The 14,542-nt window shown below is 44.2% G+C and overlaps 3 protein-coding genes across 3 annotated transcripts; all 3 read left to right on the top strand.

Moving 5' to 3' along the window:
• The first annotated feature begins 4,387 nt into the window (after window positions 1–4,387).
• On the top strand, window positions 4,388–7,807 carry LOC149374396 (uncharacterized). The gene is made up of 3 exons (XM_089593686.1): window positions 4,388–4,461; window positions 4,678–5,997; window positions 6,040–7,807. Exons 1-3 carry the CDS (start codon window positions 4,388–4,390, stop codon window positions 7,805–7,807), a joined length of 3,162 nt encoding a protein of 1,053 aa, XP_089449812.1.
• A 63-nt stretch (window positions 7,808–7,870) lies between these two features.
• On the top strand, window positions 7,871–8,926 carry LOC149374397 (uncharacterized). Its single transcript, XM_089593687.1, has one exon. The coding sequence runs from the start codon at window positions 7,871–7,873 to the stop codon at window positions 8,924–8,926; it is 1,056 nt and encodes a 351-aa protein (XP_089449813.1).
• Window positions 8,927–8,941: 15 nt separating this feature from the next.
• On the top strand, window positions 8,942–9,964 carry LOC149374398 (uncharacterized). The gene has a single exon (XM_089593688.1). It carries the CDS (start codon window positions 8,942–8,944, stop codon window positions 9,962–9,964), a length of 1,023 nt encoding a protein of 340 aa, XP_089449814.1.
• The last annotated feature ends 4,578 nt before the right edge of the window (window positions 9,965–14,542 follow it).

Here is a 14,542-nt window from a genome sequence, read left to right on the forward strand (position 1 = left end):
GTTAGCTGTAGTGACAATCTCAAGTAATAGTTGACAATGTATATTTTTTAAAAACACTTACAGATTTTAGAATGATACAAGTACTGGAGGATTGAAAAATAATGTATTGAAGTTAAAAGTGTGTGCACATATAATTATGAGCATTTAGTTTCGCGATTTGATTAAATAAAATTTATAGATAACATTGAATCAAGAGCGAGAGCAAGTCAGTTCAATTGAGAAGTGTAGCATACACACTCGGTTCAGAGTCAAAAGAGAAAAACAAGTGTCGTTGCTTGCTTTGACTATACAGCTACATAGCCGACATTTTCACTCCTCTTCTTGTAGGCGCACATGTACTGAACCCCTCATACGCGTCTTCATGATACACGCCTATTATTACTTTACTTATAGAATGAATGTACATTAAGTTGGCATTATTTATTGAGATATTAACAGATAAAGAGGCAAATAATTCATACGCCCATTAGATGCTGCGTAATTGAAAGATACACTTTGATTAATATCTTGCTCCCAAGGCTATAAATAGTCTTTTAACTTTAACTAGAGCTTTGTCTCGGCATTATTTACCGACATTTTAAATATCATAGTAATCTTGACGGTATTATACGTAAGAGGGATACTTTCTTGTTAAATTAAATGTTTTTGTACAGTCTCACTGTCAATAAACTAATTCATAAATTAATAATCAATACAGACAGTAGAGCGGATTAGGTCTTGTGCAGGCATTTCAGGCTTTTGAGGATTGAGCAGCTGGGATATTTGTTTATTAATTTAATAAACAATTGGTCAAGTACTGATTTACTGGCAATTAAATAGTTAATTTATGAATTACAGTCAATACAGACGTTCAAGCGTGTTGGGTTCATGGGAATGAAGCGCTTAGGATTCTTTGTTACCTGTTGACCAAAAGCATGAAGAAATGAAGCTGTTAATTGAATATTAGTGCAGACTCCAGATATTACATGGGGTTATTAGAGATTAGCTGCTTGATGTATTGATAAAGTAATGTTTAGTTGTAAAGCGTGTTAAGTGACTGGGGATTGATCTATAACCATTCTTGATTTTTAGGTTAAAGTTCTTGGTTTCTTATAAATTTGGGTGTAAAGTATGTTTAAACTACCCACGGCAGTTTCTGGACCCTACTACCGTACATCATGTGTGATCCTATGTGAGAAGTCACGTGAGATCTCATGCCAAAATCTCCCATGAGCTTCTCACACAACCTTCTCCCGTACTTTTCTCATGATTACTTTTTGCATAAGTATTGTTGCAAACATAAATCAATTACTTAAGGTTTTGTTTCAAAAATGAATAAAATTTTTACACAAAAGAATGCAGTATTTGGTGAAAAAACTTAATTTTATTTTTATAAACTGTTGAGGAAAAACATAGGTTACGTTTAATATAGGAAATGATAACGAACAAATTTAGTATGTTACATTTCTGTTTTTTTTCTTTTGTCTTTAGTCTATAATTTGGGACTTAACTTTCTAATAGAACCTTGTATAAGACACTTTTCCTTATTGTCCGTGAAATTTAAATAGCGCTCATCTTCCTGCAAGTGGTCTCTGAAAATTTCTGAAACAAAATTGATATCGATTATTACAATTTTTGTGTAATGTTTATAAAGGTATGTATAAATTTTAATATTTATAAAACATTTAAGTTTATGAACTTAGCCAAGATCTTGAGTCAGATGATAACATAATTTTATCCTTAAGGTTTCACCTGAAAACCAACTTTAATTTTATAAATGATTTTACCTAAATTTTAACGGTGTCTATAAGATTATCGTACATTGTCGTTTTTTAACAGTAATTAAAAAAATGCAAAGATATAAATAATAGTATTTATATGGTTAATGTTCAATCTCACTTTTTACTTTTTTTAAAATGACTTATAAATAAATGCTCACTCTATGAGTTTAATACGCTGAGACCTATTGAACCTATTTAATTTATAATCGTGGAATATCTGCTTCTCTTAAATTTCCAAAATACAAGTAAAAGAGATTGGTAAATGGAGGTCAATAAAATGTATTATTTTACGCCTCTTATATTCTTAATCATGACTGCAAAAAAAAGCAGACGATAAATTTGTCTAAAACTCTATTTAATGTGTATAAATTTAAAAAATAGCCAACCAAGGGCAGCACGTAGCTCAGTCCGTCTCTATGATAGCTGTACAGTATAAATATTTGCTGTGTGTCAGTGAATTAGCGCGATCTAATACCATAATAGCATAGACTTGACGGACGATTTGGGACTTAATGCATTGTCAGCCACTAAGATTACTGACTTATTATGATGATAGGTATAAAAACTGTCAAAATCTCAATAACTAAGATTATTCTAGTCGACGAAGCGTAAAGTGCAATAGCAAAGAATAATAACAACGTACATGTTAACGAAGGAAAGACGACACCAAATATGAATATGGTAACATAACCTTTGTTTTGTAGTATCGAAGCAGAACAAATTGAACTGACCCCGTTAAGGGACGTAGGCATGACGTTAGCGACCGTTAATATAGTCTTCACTGGATTTGTTTTATTTAATATTACTCAAATATAGAACTATCAAGTTCAATTTTTTTTTAATAAACAAACTGTTATGCTTCCGTTTATAATAGCTAATGTTTTCACTGTTTGTGGCTTCTTAAAGTGGTCAAACAACTCAATAAAGTATGGTCAATAGTGCATTAAGTCCTGAAATATCTGGTAAATCCGCACCTTTCTCTCACCATAGACTTTACTGTCGTTCTTTTACACCCTATCCAACGACTTGCCTACAGCAAATATAGTGTAAGTATTTTTACTGCCTGCATGAATAATTATACTTTATAAGTATCATAGGCAAGCTGAGCTACATGCTGGATGCTACATTCTAGTAAAAAATTTTTTGATACTTCTTCATGGAAAGCTAGGGTAAGATTTGTAAAATCCAGTAAAATCCATTACTCTCTTTCCAATTGAAAATGGCAGCTGAAACATTATAATGAATCATCAACCTTTCTATGAGTTTAAGGAGGCTTGGGCGTTTGGTGTCGTATCTATTTAGGGGCCCCTGTGGGGTACTTGTCATACAAATGATTTTTTGTAATACTTTTTTTATAATCATTTTGATTATACACGTAAGTAAACAAAATAGCAATAATACGTGGAAAAGTCATTGGGAAAATCAATATTAAAAAATTTATAAGTTTTCCCGAGATACCTTGTGTAAAGATGACGGCCCTGCCAGGATAAAGCTGACAACACTGTACTCTCTTGCTCTCATCTGCTATTATATACCTATACTTGTGTTAGACTTAAATTTTCATGCTTGTATGTTTATAAATGTACAGCGCATGCGCACTTACAGTACCTGAACAAAACAATATTCATGTTCGATGTTTTCCTCGCTATTTTCTAAAAATTTAACTTGTTGATCCTATTTTTTTTTTTAAATAATAGATTCCTTATACTTTTAAGTGCATGTACCAATTTAATGTGTGGGCCCACAGTTTTTTATTGCGGTACGGTAGTCTAGTAAATTTCGGGTTCCGTAAGGTTGCGTGTTAAAATGACGAATTTTAACTAGTGATTTTCTCGAAAATAAATGTGTTGACCTACCTATTTTGTTTTCCTAAAAAAATCTAGCAAACTTTATCTATATTGTTTCGTTCGACGATATACTGTCGGTCGGCCCCCCCTCCTGATCGTCTCGGCGCTTCATTACGCCGCTGCCGCTGGCATCGACGGCCTGTGCCGGGACCAGCTCAGTTCGTCTCCTGACACATAGGTTCACGCATCAGCTGGCCAGCTACAAGCCTCTACCAGCCAAGTCACATCAGCAGCAGCCAGCAAGCCGCTCGAGACAGCTAGTCCACCAACAATATCAGCAGAGCATAGTACGCAAAAAGCACGCTATTCATTGTCGCCGGGTCCGCTTCCCTTGTACACAAAAAATAAAGAGTTTCTCAAACATTGGTCCTTCGAGCCGGATTCAGCAACAAGGAGAGAAAAGCCGGTACGATGTAAGTACGCATTAAGTCCTGCGTCTTGTGTTAATGCGCGTGTCTTGCACGTCCACGCGCGTTAATTAATGAAGCCGGAGGTCATGGCTGCCACGCTGCCCATGATATGGATTGCGTGGCAGCCGTGGTTCTCGTTTGTCAGCCACCGCAGGCGCCATATCGCAGGCGTCGCCGACTGGTGCTCGCGAGTGCACGCGCGCTTGGGACCGCCATACTGGCTGCTCACTGTGCGAGCGTTAGCCACTGCCGCCGCACATATTGCAGGCGTCGCCGACAGAAGCTCGCGCACTCTGGACCGCCACGGCCGCCATTATGCCCGTGTCGCGGATTTGAGGTTTGGCTGCTCGCCGTGCGAGCGTTAGCCCCCATGGCCGCCATGTTGCCCGCATCGCATGACTGCTGCTCACAAATGCACGCGCACTCGAGACCACCACGGTCGCCGTGAGGCCCATGTCGTGGATTTTATGCAGCCAACTGAGTGTCTGGCGCCTTGCTGCCTCGCTCGCAGAGTAGTCATCCTTTCCGAGCGCCTGGCGCCGTGTCGCCTCGCTTACGAAACAGTTGGCTCAGCAGAGCGACTTATAACTGATCAAGAAGCATCCACCTCGAGTTCCGTTAATGATTCAACGTCGAACTCGTTATATTCATGATTTTCAGGGAAACCAGACAGGCGTCAGCCCTGTTCGCCACCCAACAACGGCTTAGCGACGTCATCGCTCGGTTCACGGCCGCTGTAAAGGCCACCGAGACAAGCCATTGGACCCCAGGCCTCGTCACGGCTCGGCTTAAGCTCTTGGACGCCTACTGGAATGACTTCCAGGTCAACCACGTGGGTTTGTTGACCGCAGAAACCACCGAACATGGCGACGCCGCGGACAACATATACGCCGCCGCAGAGGCCAACTTCGTCGATGCCCGGTCACACCTGTATGACGCTCGGCTCGCACTAGCCCCGCCCGGGGCCCACGGGGAAATCCGCCCAGCCGGAGAACCGGCACCACATCGTGGGCCCAAAATTCCTACGATCACCATCCCGCCCTTCTCGGGACGACGAGAGGACTGGGAATCCTTCAGGGACCTGTTCCGAGCCCTCATACACGACGACAAGCAGCTAACGGACGTTGAGAGACTCTATTATTTAAAGCCACTCACTCAAGGCGATGCCAAGGCCGTCTTGGACTCCGTGCAGATCGTTGGGTCCAACTACCCGACAGCCTGGAGCCTACTTGAGGCCCGCTATGAGCATCGGTGGCTTCTCGTGCAGGACCACGTTGCGGTGCTCCGCAACATCAAGCCTCTGCGGGACGACTCAGCTGGAGGTCTCCAAGCGCTGTTGGACACGCTTGAACGTCATGACGATCAGCTTAGTGCTCTCGGCCGCCCTGTCACCTCCTGGGATGATTTGTTCATCGCGTTTGCAGCAACGGGCATGGACGCCCTCACAAGACGTGCTTGGGAAGACGAGCTGGAGAAGCTGGAGATTTCCAGCGACAGGCCCGGTGATTCCTGGGCCACCTTTACCATGCTGGCTGCGTTTCTGCGGCGCAGATGCCGCACTCTCAGCTCCGTAGAGGCTTCTTATCTAGCGCGCTCAGCTGGCTCCACCGGCTCACGAGGGCCCTTCTCGACGCACGCAGGGCGCAATTTCCGCTCCCTCACGACCCAGGAGGCCCCAGCAAACTGTCCGGTTTGTCACGAACCCCACTATCTCGGGAATTGCGGTCAGTTCCGGGATCTGAATCCAGCCGCCAAGATGCACATCGTATTCCAGGAGAAGTTATGCTTCAACTGCCTGAAGCCAGGGCACTACCTGCATGACTGCCCCTCCAAGTCGGTCTGCCAGCGCTGCCAGGCGGCGCACCACAGTCTGCTGCACGACAGCCGCAAGCGCCGGTCCGAAGCTCCAGGATCTTCGGACCCACCCAAGCATGCGAAGCCAACCAGCTCCGATCTCCTCAAGACTCCTGATGAGTCCCGGCAATGATTCGCGGTGCTTCCGACCGCGCTCGTCCAACTCAGCGGCGGTCGGGGGCCCATCGTCACCGTGAGAGCCCTCCTCGACCCGTGCTCTGAGATCTCGGCCATCTTTCTCAAGCTCGCTCGCCGCCTAAAGGCCCCTTTGGAGGATTCTAGAACCAGCGTATCGGGCATCGGCGGCGGACACGCCGTAAGGTCGACACTCCGCGCCAGCCTGCGCCTGATGCCAGGGGATGGCACCCTCAGTTTGCATCTGAAGGCGCTGTGCATACCCCACCTCGGTCTTTCAAGTCCTGCGGCCCCGCTTGAGCCCAGCATCCTGCGAGTCTGGGCCAGCCTGCAGGACCTCGCTGACCCCGACTTTGGCCTTCCTCGTGCGATCGATAGTCTCATCGGCGCTGAGGTCTACAGCCGTCTGCTGCGCCCTGGGTACCATCAGCGTGGAGAGATCGTCAGTCAGCATACAGCACTCGGCTGGACTCTAGTCGGGTGTGCTCCTGGGCGCCCCTTGGACAGCGCCGTCGCGTGTCCAACATTACACGATGAGCTGGCTCCACCCTGGCATCGCAAGCTCGTCATGCTACTACAGTGCTTTTGGGAACTTGAAGAGGTGCCTTCCGTCTGCCGCCGCGCGCCCGATGACATCGACTGCGAGCGGATTTTCGCCAACTACCAGCGTGACGTGGACGGCCGTTATATCGTGCGTTTGCCTATGAAGCCCAATGCTGCACCGCTCCTCGGCGATAGCCTGGCTAGCGCCCTGACCTCACTGCGATCTCTACACCGACGCCTCCAGCGGGACTCAAAGATGGCGACCGAGTATAACCGCTTCATGAGCGAGTACCTCGCCCTCGGTCATATGAAGCAGCTCTCCAGCCGAGAGCTCTCCAAACCGAGCAGCACGGTCTGCTACGTCCCGCACCACGGCATCTGGCAACACGGGAACCTTGGACCAAAGTTGCGCGTCGTGTTTAACGCCTCGCACCCAACATCGAGCGGCTACAGCCTAAACGACATCCTGCACTCCGGGCCGAGACTCCAGGCCGCACTACCGACAGTCCTGCTGCGATGGCAAAGACATCGCGTCGCCTTCTGCAGCGATGTCCAGATGATGTTCCGCCAAATCTGGGTCGACCCGCGAGACGCAGACCTTCAGCGCATCGTCTGGAGCCCCAATCCAAGTCAGCCGCCTGTACACTATCAACTGCGCACCGTCACTTATGGCGCGACTTGCTTGCCCTACTTGTCACTGCGTGTGATTCAACAACTCTGCCATGACGAAGGACACTTGTGGCCGGACGCCGTACCTGTCGTCATGAACAATCGGTACGTGGATGACATCCTCTCGGGTGCCGATGACCTCGAAACGGCCCGCCAGCTTCGGGATCAAGTAATTGGTCTGCTGCGCTCAGGCGGATTTCCACTCCAGAAATGGGTCGCCAATGACGCCGAACTTCTGGCTGACCTCACCCAGGAAGCTTGCCTGCGCCCTACGTGGCGTGAACTCAGCGAAGCCGGCCTCGTCAGCGAGCTTGGCATTAGCTGGAACCCAGCCTTGGATACTTTCCAGCTCACACCCCCGGCAGCTCGAGAACAGGACACCAAGCGGAGTATCCTTGCTGGACTCGCGAGCCTCTTCGATCCTTGCGGTTGGCTCGCACCGACCATACTCCAAGCCAAGCTCCTTGTGCAGGATCTCTGGCGCGCCCAGTTAGATTGGGATGAGGTCGTGCCTGCATCAATGGCTCTTCGATGGTCAGCTTTGACCACTGAGCTGAAATCAATCCAAGGCTTCTCCATTCCACGTTAGATTGGATCTTCGGCTCCGTCGAAGATTCACCTCCACGCCTTTTCAGACACCAGCCACCGCGCGATGGGCACGGTGGTGTACTCCCAGCTGCAGGACTCCTCAGGGCAAGTCCGCTGCCACATTCTGCTGACCAAGACGAAACTTGCGCCCATCCGAAGCCTCAAGCCGTCAGCCACGCCCCAGGCTCGCATGACGATCCCTCGTCTTGAGCTGCGTGCCACGCTGCTTGCTGCGAAACTACTGCGCTTGGTTGTCAGTGAGTGGAATATCCCTATTGAGCAATGCTACGCTTCGTGTGACTCCCAAGTCGTTCTACGCTGGCTCCGCTCCGCCGAGCCGACCAACCACGCTCTCGTCGACAACAACGTCGCCCACATCCAGGAGGTACTGCCACCGCACATCTGGCGCTATGTGCCTACTCATGACAATCCTGCCGATGTGGCGTCTCGAGGCACCGATGCCCAGACTCTACACCACCAGCAGACATGGTGGACTGGCCCTTCCTGGCTGTCTGAAGGCCCTGATCGTTGGCCCCAGGAGCCCACCCAGCCGCCACAGCCCTCACCTCCTCGCTGCTGCAACGTCACGCAAAAGGTCGAGTTCAACCTTCTCCGACTGTTCTCCGATCTGGGCGTCCTCCTGCGCACCCTCACCCACCTGCGTCGGTGGGCGAGACTCCATCTCGGCCGAGCCCCTACACGACCGATGCTCTCAGCACCGACGGCTACCGAGTTGACCGATGCCTACCTCGCTTGCGTGCGCTTGAGCCAGCAGCGTGCCTTCTCTGATGAACTTGCACTGCTTCGCACGGGCCGCGCCCTTTTCAAGCGGCACCCACTGACATCGCTCACAGCCTTCGTCCATACAGACGGCATTCTGCGTGTGGGCGGTCGCCTCCAGCTCGCTGAGATGACCTTTGCGAAGCGACACCCACCCATCCTTGACGGCGCTTGCCCTCTCGCCACGCTTACGATCGCGTGGGCCCATTACCGAGCGCTCCACGGGGGCTTTCGCACCACCAGCGCGTACACAGTCAAGCGTGCTTGGATCATCGGTGGCTCCCGGAAAGTCAAGGCTTTCCTACGCAGTTGCGTTACTTGTGCTCGCCTCCAGGCCTGATCAGCTGTCCAATTGATGGCTCCTCTCCCGCGATCACGAGTTACTCCCTTCCGCGCCTTCGGTCGCACTGGAATCGATTACGCCGGGCCGTTCCACGTCCTCGCAGCTAAGGGCCGAGGCGTTCGCACCACGAAGGGTTATATTGCCATATTTGTCTGTCTCACCACGAAGGCACTACATCTGGAGCTCGTAGGCGATCTATCAACCATCTACTTTCTTGCGGCTCTCACCCGCTTCTCTGGGCACCGGGGAAAACCGTCTGAACTCTGGAGCGACAACGCGACGTGCTTTCATCGAGCTGACACCCAGTTGCGCGACGCGCTCCGTCTTGCTGAGCACCAGTGGGACCTCGTCGCGGGTGCCCTAGTAGATCAAGGTATCGAGTGGCATTTTATTCCACCCGGGGCCCCTTACTTTGGAGGTCTCTGGGAGGCCGCGGTCAAGTCCGTCAAAGGTCATCTCCGACGAGTCATGGGCTCGCGGCACCTGACGTACGAAGAGTTCTCAACCGTCTTGGTCGGGATCGAAGCTGTCCTCAACAACCGACCCCTCACTCCACTGTCGGGCGACACGGACGACCTGGGCGTGCTGACCCCCAGTCACTTCCTCATCGGAGCACCCCTCAATTCAATCATCGAGGCCGCACCACCCGATCAGGATCTCGACCATCTGGCTCACTGGGAGTTTGTCCGGGGCATCAGAGCACAATTCTGGGCCCGATGGAGTCGGGAGTATCTTAATACTCTTCAACAGCGATCGAAATGGATCACCCCTCATCGGAACCTGACCTTGGGTAATATCGTCGCCGTCCTTGACTCATCTCTACTCTCGACCGACGGCCGCTGGCCTCGAGGCCGCGTAACTAGTGTTCACCCTGGCCCGGACGGCCTCGTACGAGCTGTGACCGTCCGAACGGCGACGGGAGAATACACCAGGCCAATCACGAAAGTCACGCTGCTTCCCGTGATAACTCAGACGGCCTCTCAGCCTGCATCGCCCGGAGGCAAAACCGCTCTGGATACGGCGGGCGGGACTTAAAGTTTCGTTCCTGGAACGAGGCGGGTGGGATGTTTCGTTCGACGATATACTGTCGGTCGGCCCCCCCTCCTGATCGTCTCGGCGCTTCATTACGCCGCTGCCGCTGGCATCGACGGCCTGTGCCGGGACCAGCTCAGTTCGTCTCCTGACACATAGGTTCACGCATCAGCTGGCCAGCTACAAGCCTCTACCAGCCAAGTCACATCAGCAGCAGCCAGCAAGCCGCTCGAGACAGCTAGTCCACCAACAATATCAGCAGAGCATAGTACGCAAAAAGCACGCTATTCATTGTCGCCGGGTCCGCTTCCCTTGTGCACAAAAAATAAAGAGTTTCTCAAACATATATGATCTCTGAATTTCAGACCTAGCCAGCATTTAATTCAAAATCACCCAAGCCTCCTTAATAACGTGGGCACGAGCTGTTATGGTTATATTAGTTAAATGCAACTATCTTTGTTTTGAAATTTTTAATTTACAATTATAGCTTAAAAAAATTTATAACTGTACTTTTTATGGTCTTTAAAATATTGATACAAAGCCAGTAGATACGTCCTGACTTTTTTTAGTCATGGATAATACTTTGTTGTACTTCAGGCTGCTCTTCAACCAAATAAGGCACAAATTAGTGATAACACTGATAAGTATAAGAGTTATTTGTTATAACATAATAATAAAGAGGAGCTACGGTACAAAAATAGGTACTTGATTGTTTAAAAATTATTTTAAAAAATCTATAAACATGTGTGTACACAGATAGGAAAACCAAGGAAATTTTTCATAGAAAGCGCTCATACGACAAATTAATGTGATTTCCTTTGCACTAATAGTATAGTTTTTATGCTTTATAACATGTAGCTCATAGCTCAAACGTATTGACTGTAGCGATGGGGGAAGCGCTTGGTAGTGATGGAGTTCTTCCTAACTCGTATCATCAAGCGTTTGCTTCCCCCACGCCCTTAGCATTGGCTCTGGACTTTCGTATAAACAAGTACAAGAAAGTGTAGATTGGGAAAAGTAAGCGCAAGACTCTAATGTTCCCTACTAAAATTTCTCAGGTAAGACCTCAAGTGATTTCTCATCTCATACTTTTACTGGAGAAATAGAATTTAATGCTTTGATTTTTTCACGAAATCAACATACTTAATTAATTTCTGATATTTTTTGAAAAATTTAGGTCCAATATTGAAAAAAATTTTTTAGTTAAAATTTTTCAAAAGTTGTCGGAAATTGATTAAGAATGTTGATAACGTGAAAAAATTGAAGCATAAGATCTCAGGAAAGATTTTGAGATGAAAAATTACCTGAGATCTTACCTGAGAGATTTAAGTAGGGTTAGCTCCATGGGAGAAAGAAAACGCAAGACGGCTCAAAAAAAACTTTATCGCTGCCAAGCATTTGGTCCATAGCTACAGTCGATGCCTTGAAGCTAAGGACTGCATGGAATAAAGGCATGAAAACTAAACTAGTTGTATGTAGCAAGTATCTAAGAACAGAGTAGTCATATGCACGCTCTCATAAGAAAATGCCTTAATTTTTTTCTCCGTGTACACTTTTTTATTGCGAAAAAACACTTATAAAAGTAAAAAATTTTGTGAGCTGTTCATTTTGTTTTAATTTTCCATTACTTATCTTAATTTTTGATTAATTTTAGATGGAGTAATAATTGCTGGAAATTGTTTGGTACGTTTTATGCATTATGAGTTAAGTGTTACTGTTCATACGAAAATATAGGTTTACACACGGTTTTCAAAGTAAACAATTACGCTTGACTTACAATACATATAACGTATTAAAAACTTGAAGGGGCTACCTTATTTAAAATTGTTCAAAGAGTTAAATAAGCTACAAAGTTTTAAAATAAAATGATTAGTCTACAAGATTCTTAACTTTTATAAGAGTTTCTTTACATTAACGAAATATACACTATACTTTACTGAAAAAAAAATTTTTGTTTTATAGATAATAATTCCGAAAAAACTTATTACTCACGCTAATAAGCTTTAAGTTTCCTGGGAAACATAACTTTATAGGCCTTCTCACTTCTGCTTGGGATACCTTATTGATTTCCAAACACGAGTAAGCCAATTTGTTTTTGAAAAGCTATACTGCCACCTCTCGTAAAAATATTCCAAGTTTTTTTTTTAATAAGGGTCCAGGAATCTACTCCAGCATATACATTCCGGTCCAGATTTACACGGTTATTAATGACCAAATATCTTTTGACTTCCTCTTCACCGTTATCTGTTATAAAAGAATAGTTTGATTATTTATTTGCATTTATTTGGTTTCTGGCAATTTAAGAAATCGAACTGAGCAACTCTTCAAGAATTCTCGGCTTTTCTCTAGACCCGTAGATCTGTCAAACCCTCTAAGTGGAACTTATTTATTAGTGACATAGCATGATGAATCTGCTTTTTAAACAAACCAAGTTAAATTTTTTTTTCTCCAACAATTAAATACATTTTTGAATTGAAAAAACACTTTGCAACGCTATTTCACAAAATATAAAGGAAAAATAATAAATAACAAGTAAACTAAAATAGCTCATTTTAGTACATGCTTTTCAAAACTGACGGATTAACCTTATGGCTAGAATTCTTAATAGTACATGAAGCCAAAAAAGGTAATAGTAATAGATTTGAAAATGTCTAAATAAAAAAAAAATTTATTTTTTTAGAAACACAACGAAAACTTGGTTAGCTTAAACATGTCATTTTTTTGTTTAAACATTTTGATATTCATATTTTTGTTACCTTGAACGATGAAGAGTCCTTTTTTTTCATTTAGTACCTATACAAGCGTGGTTTGTACTTTTGTAACATTGGAAGAGTTGGATCTGGATCACCAGCCTCTGAATCAGTATCTAATAACAAAATTATTCGGTTTTGTTTGTTATTGAAAGTCATACTTTGTCACTATATTATCACACTAAGATGAATGAATGAGAGTTGCGAGTAATATTTTAATGGTCAGCGAAAAATAGACGTGAATAATGTAAAATAGGTTGTGCAAATAACAGCAAGATGGTTACATAAAAAAAAAAATTTATGAAGCTATATTCAAAGAGGTAAGTAATAAAAATTTCAGGCTAGAAGATATTTTAAAAAATTTACAGTTACAAAACTAATACAAAATCAGTGCCAATATTAGAGCTTTGAACGGTTCTGCATTTATTTTTAAAAATCTTTTAAGTATATCAGTAGAATAGAAATGTATCAAATTTTTTCAAGCAATAAATAGGTAATGACAGAATCCCACATCCGACCACGTAGTAACTCTAAGAGATACATCAAAGATAGTGTAATTGAAACTTTAAAAGATGTTGATAACCTACGTGATCAACCGATAACCGAAAAATAAAAGAATATATATAAGAAGTGATGAGTGGTCTAGTTGGCTAATTATTATGGACTCCCAAAAGCCATCCTGTAGTGTTACATTATTAATGAAAATAGTGTCGATAATGATGATATTTACCAAAATAAAAAGTTAAATTAGTATGCTAAGATAGGATAGAAGCGAACAATTAGCCAGGAGCAAGTAAAGGAGTAAGAATAAAGGAACTCCAACATTTTACATCTTTATTTAAGTAATTTTTACGCACATATTTTATGAAAACGATAAAACTTTATACCTCAATAGTCTGACTCTCCATGCACAATATTATCGTTTTTCACGTTAGTTCCTCTCTCATCATTTTCATTCTCTGATGGCGAGGGAGTACAATTTTCATTAAGTGGCCTTTCATTTTCGGGTGGTACTTCATGTTCTGTGCTTAAATCGTGACTCACTCGCAATTTGTTGACCATCAGATGGCAACAATGGAGATACTGATATACGATCATCATTGTATAAATGCATTGGGGATGGAGTAGACACAGTTCACCGATTATCACCACGCTCTGTTTGAGATAACGGCGAAAATTCTTTAATAACCGAATAAAAATCGCCAGGTTGCTGTTGTATGAGTCTGGTCGGGATCTTTCTTACATTGGATCTGACAGATGTTCATTTATTTGACTGTCAGATATTTTCAATAGTTGGAACTGTATTTCGAGAAGTGGATGGTAATGATACAGTATTTTGCTGCAGAGATTAAATTTGACATGTATTTTGTCTGTTTATATTCAGGGTTTCTTTGAATTACTCACTAATATTCAGTGACATTGGTAATACATTATATTCATAGTAAACCATTAAAAACGTAAAATACATAGAAATAAAGCACAGTTTACATAGAAAATGTAAGCAAATACACATAATTATAATAAATGATTTACAAACTTACATCTTGAGATAAGATTATTCAAATGTTTACAATTAGACTTCAGGAAAAAACATATTTAATAGATGTAATAAGGAGTATTTGTTCGTTCTTAGATCTGATAAGACACCATGTGATATGAAGTAAGGCTTATCATACAGAAGAACATATATTCAATCAATTAAAATATGTATTTTATTAGTATTAAATTGTACCACAAATAATAGATAGAAAAGAATACGGACCATACTTTAACACGTTCAAGTTCTCATACGAAATACTTAGAAGATCTGAGATTCTTTTCATTTTTAAGA

Source organism: Copidosoma floridanum, unplaced genomic scaffold (genome assembly GCF_036245765.1).
Source record: "Copidosoma floridanum isolate Cflo_tuat_1 unplaced genomic scaffold, Cflo_Japanese_pri ptg000020l, whole genome shotgun sequence".
NCBI classification, from domain to species: domain Eukaryota; kingdom Metazoa; phylum Arthropoda; class Insecta; order Hymenoptera; family Encyrtidae; genus Copidosoma; species Copidosoma floridanum.

Excerpts from the sequence above, each read along its gene's own strand:
- LOC149374398 (XM_089593688.1), top strand. The coding sequence starts at position 8,942 with ATGGCTCCTCTCCCGCGATCACGAGTTACTCCCTTCCGCGCCTTCGGT.
- LOC149374397 (XM_089593687.1), top strand. The coding sequence starts at position 7,871 with ATGGGCACGGTGGTGTACTCCCAGCTGCAGGACTCCTCAGGGCAAGTC.
- LOC149374396 (XM_089593686.1), top strand. The coding sequence starts at position 4,388 with ATGGCCGCCATGTTGCCCGCATCGCATGACTGCTGCTCACAAATGCAC. Across the intron at positions 4,462-4,677 it reads TCGAGACCACCACGGTCGCC|GGAAACCAGACAGGCGTCAG; the intron begins GTGAGGCCCATG and ends CATGATTTTCAG. Across the intron at positions 5,998-6,039 it reads AAGACTCCTGATGAGTCCCG|CGGCGGTCGGGGGCCCATCG; the intron begins GCAATGATTCGC and ends CGTCCAACTCAG.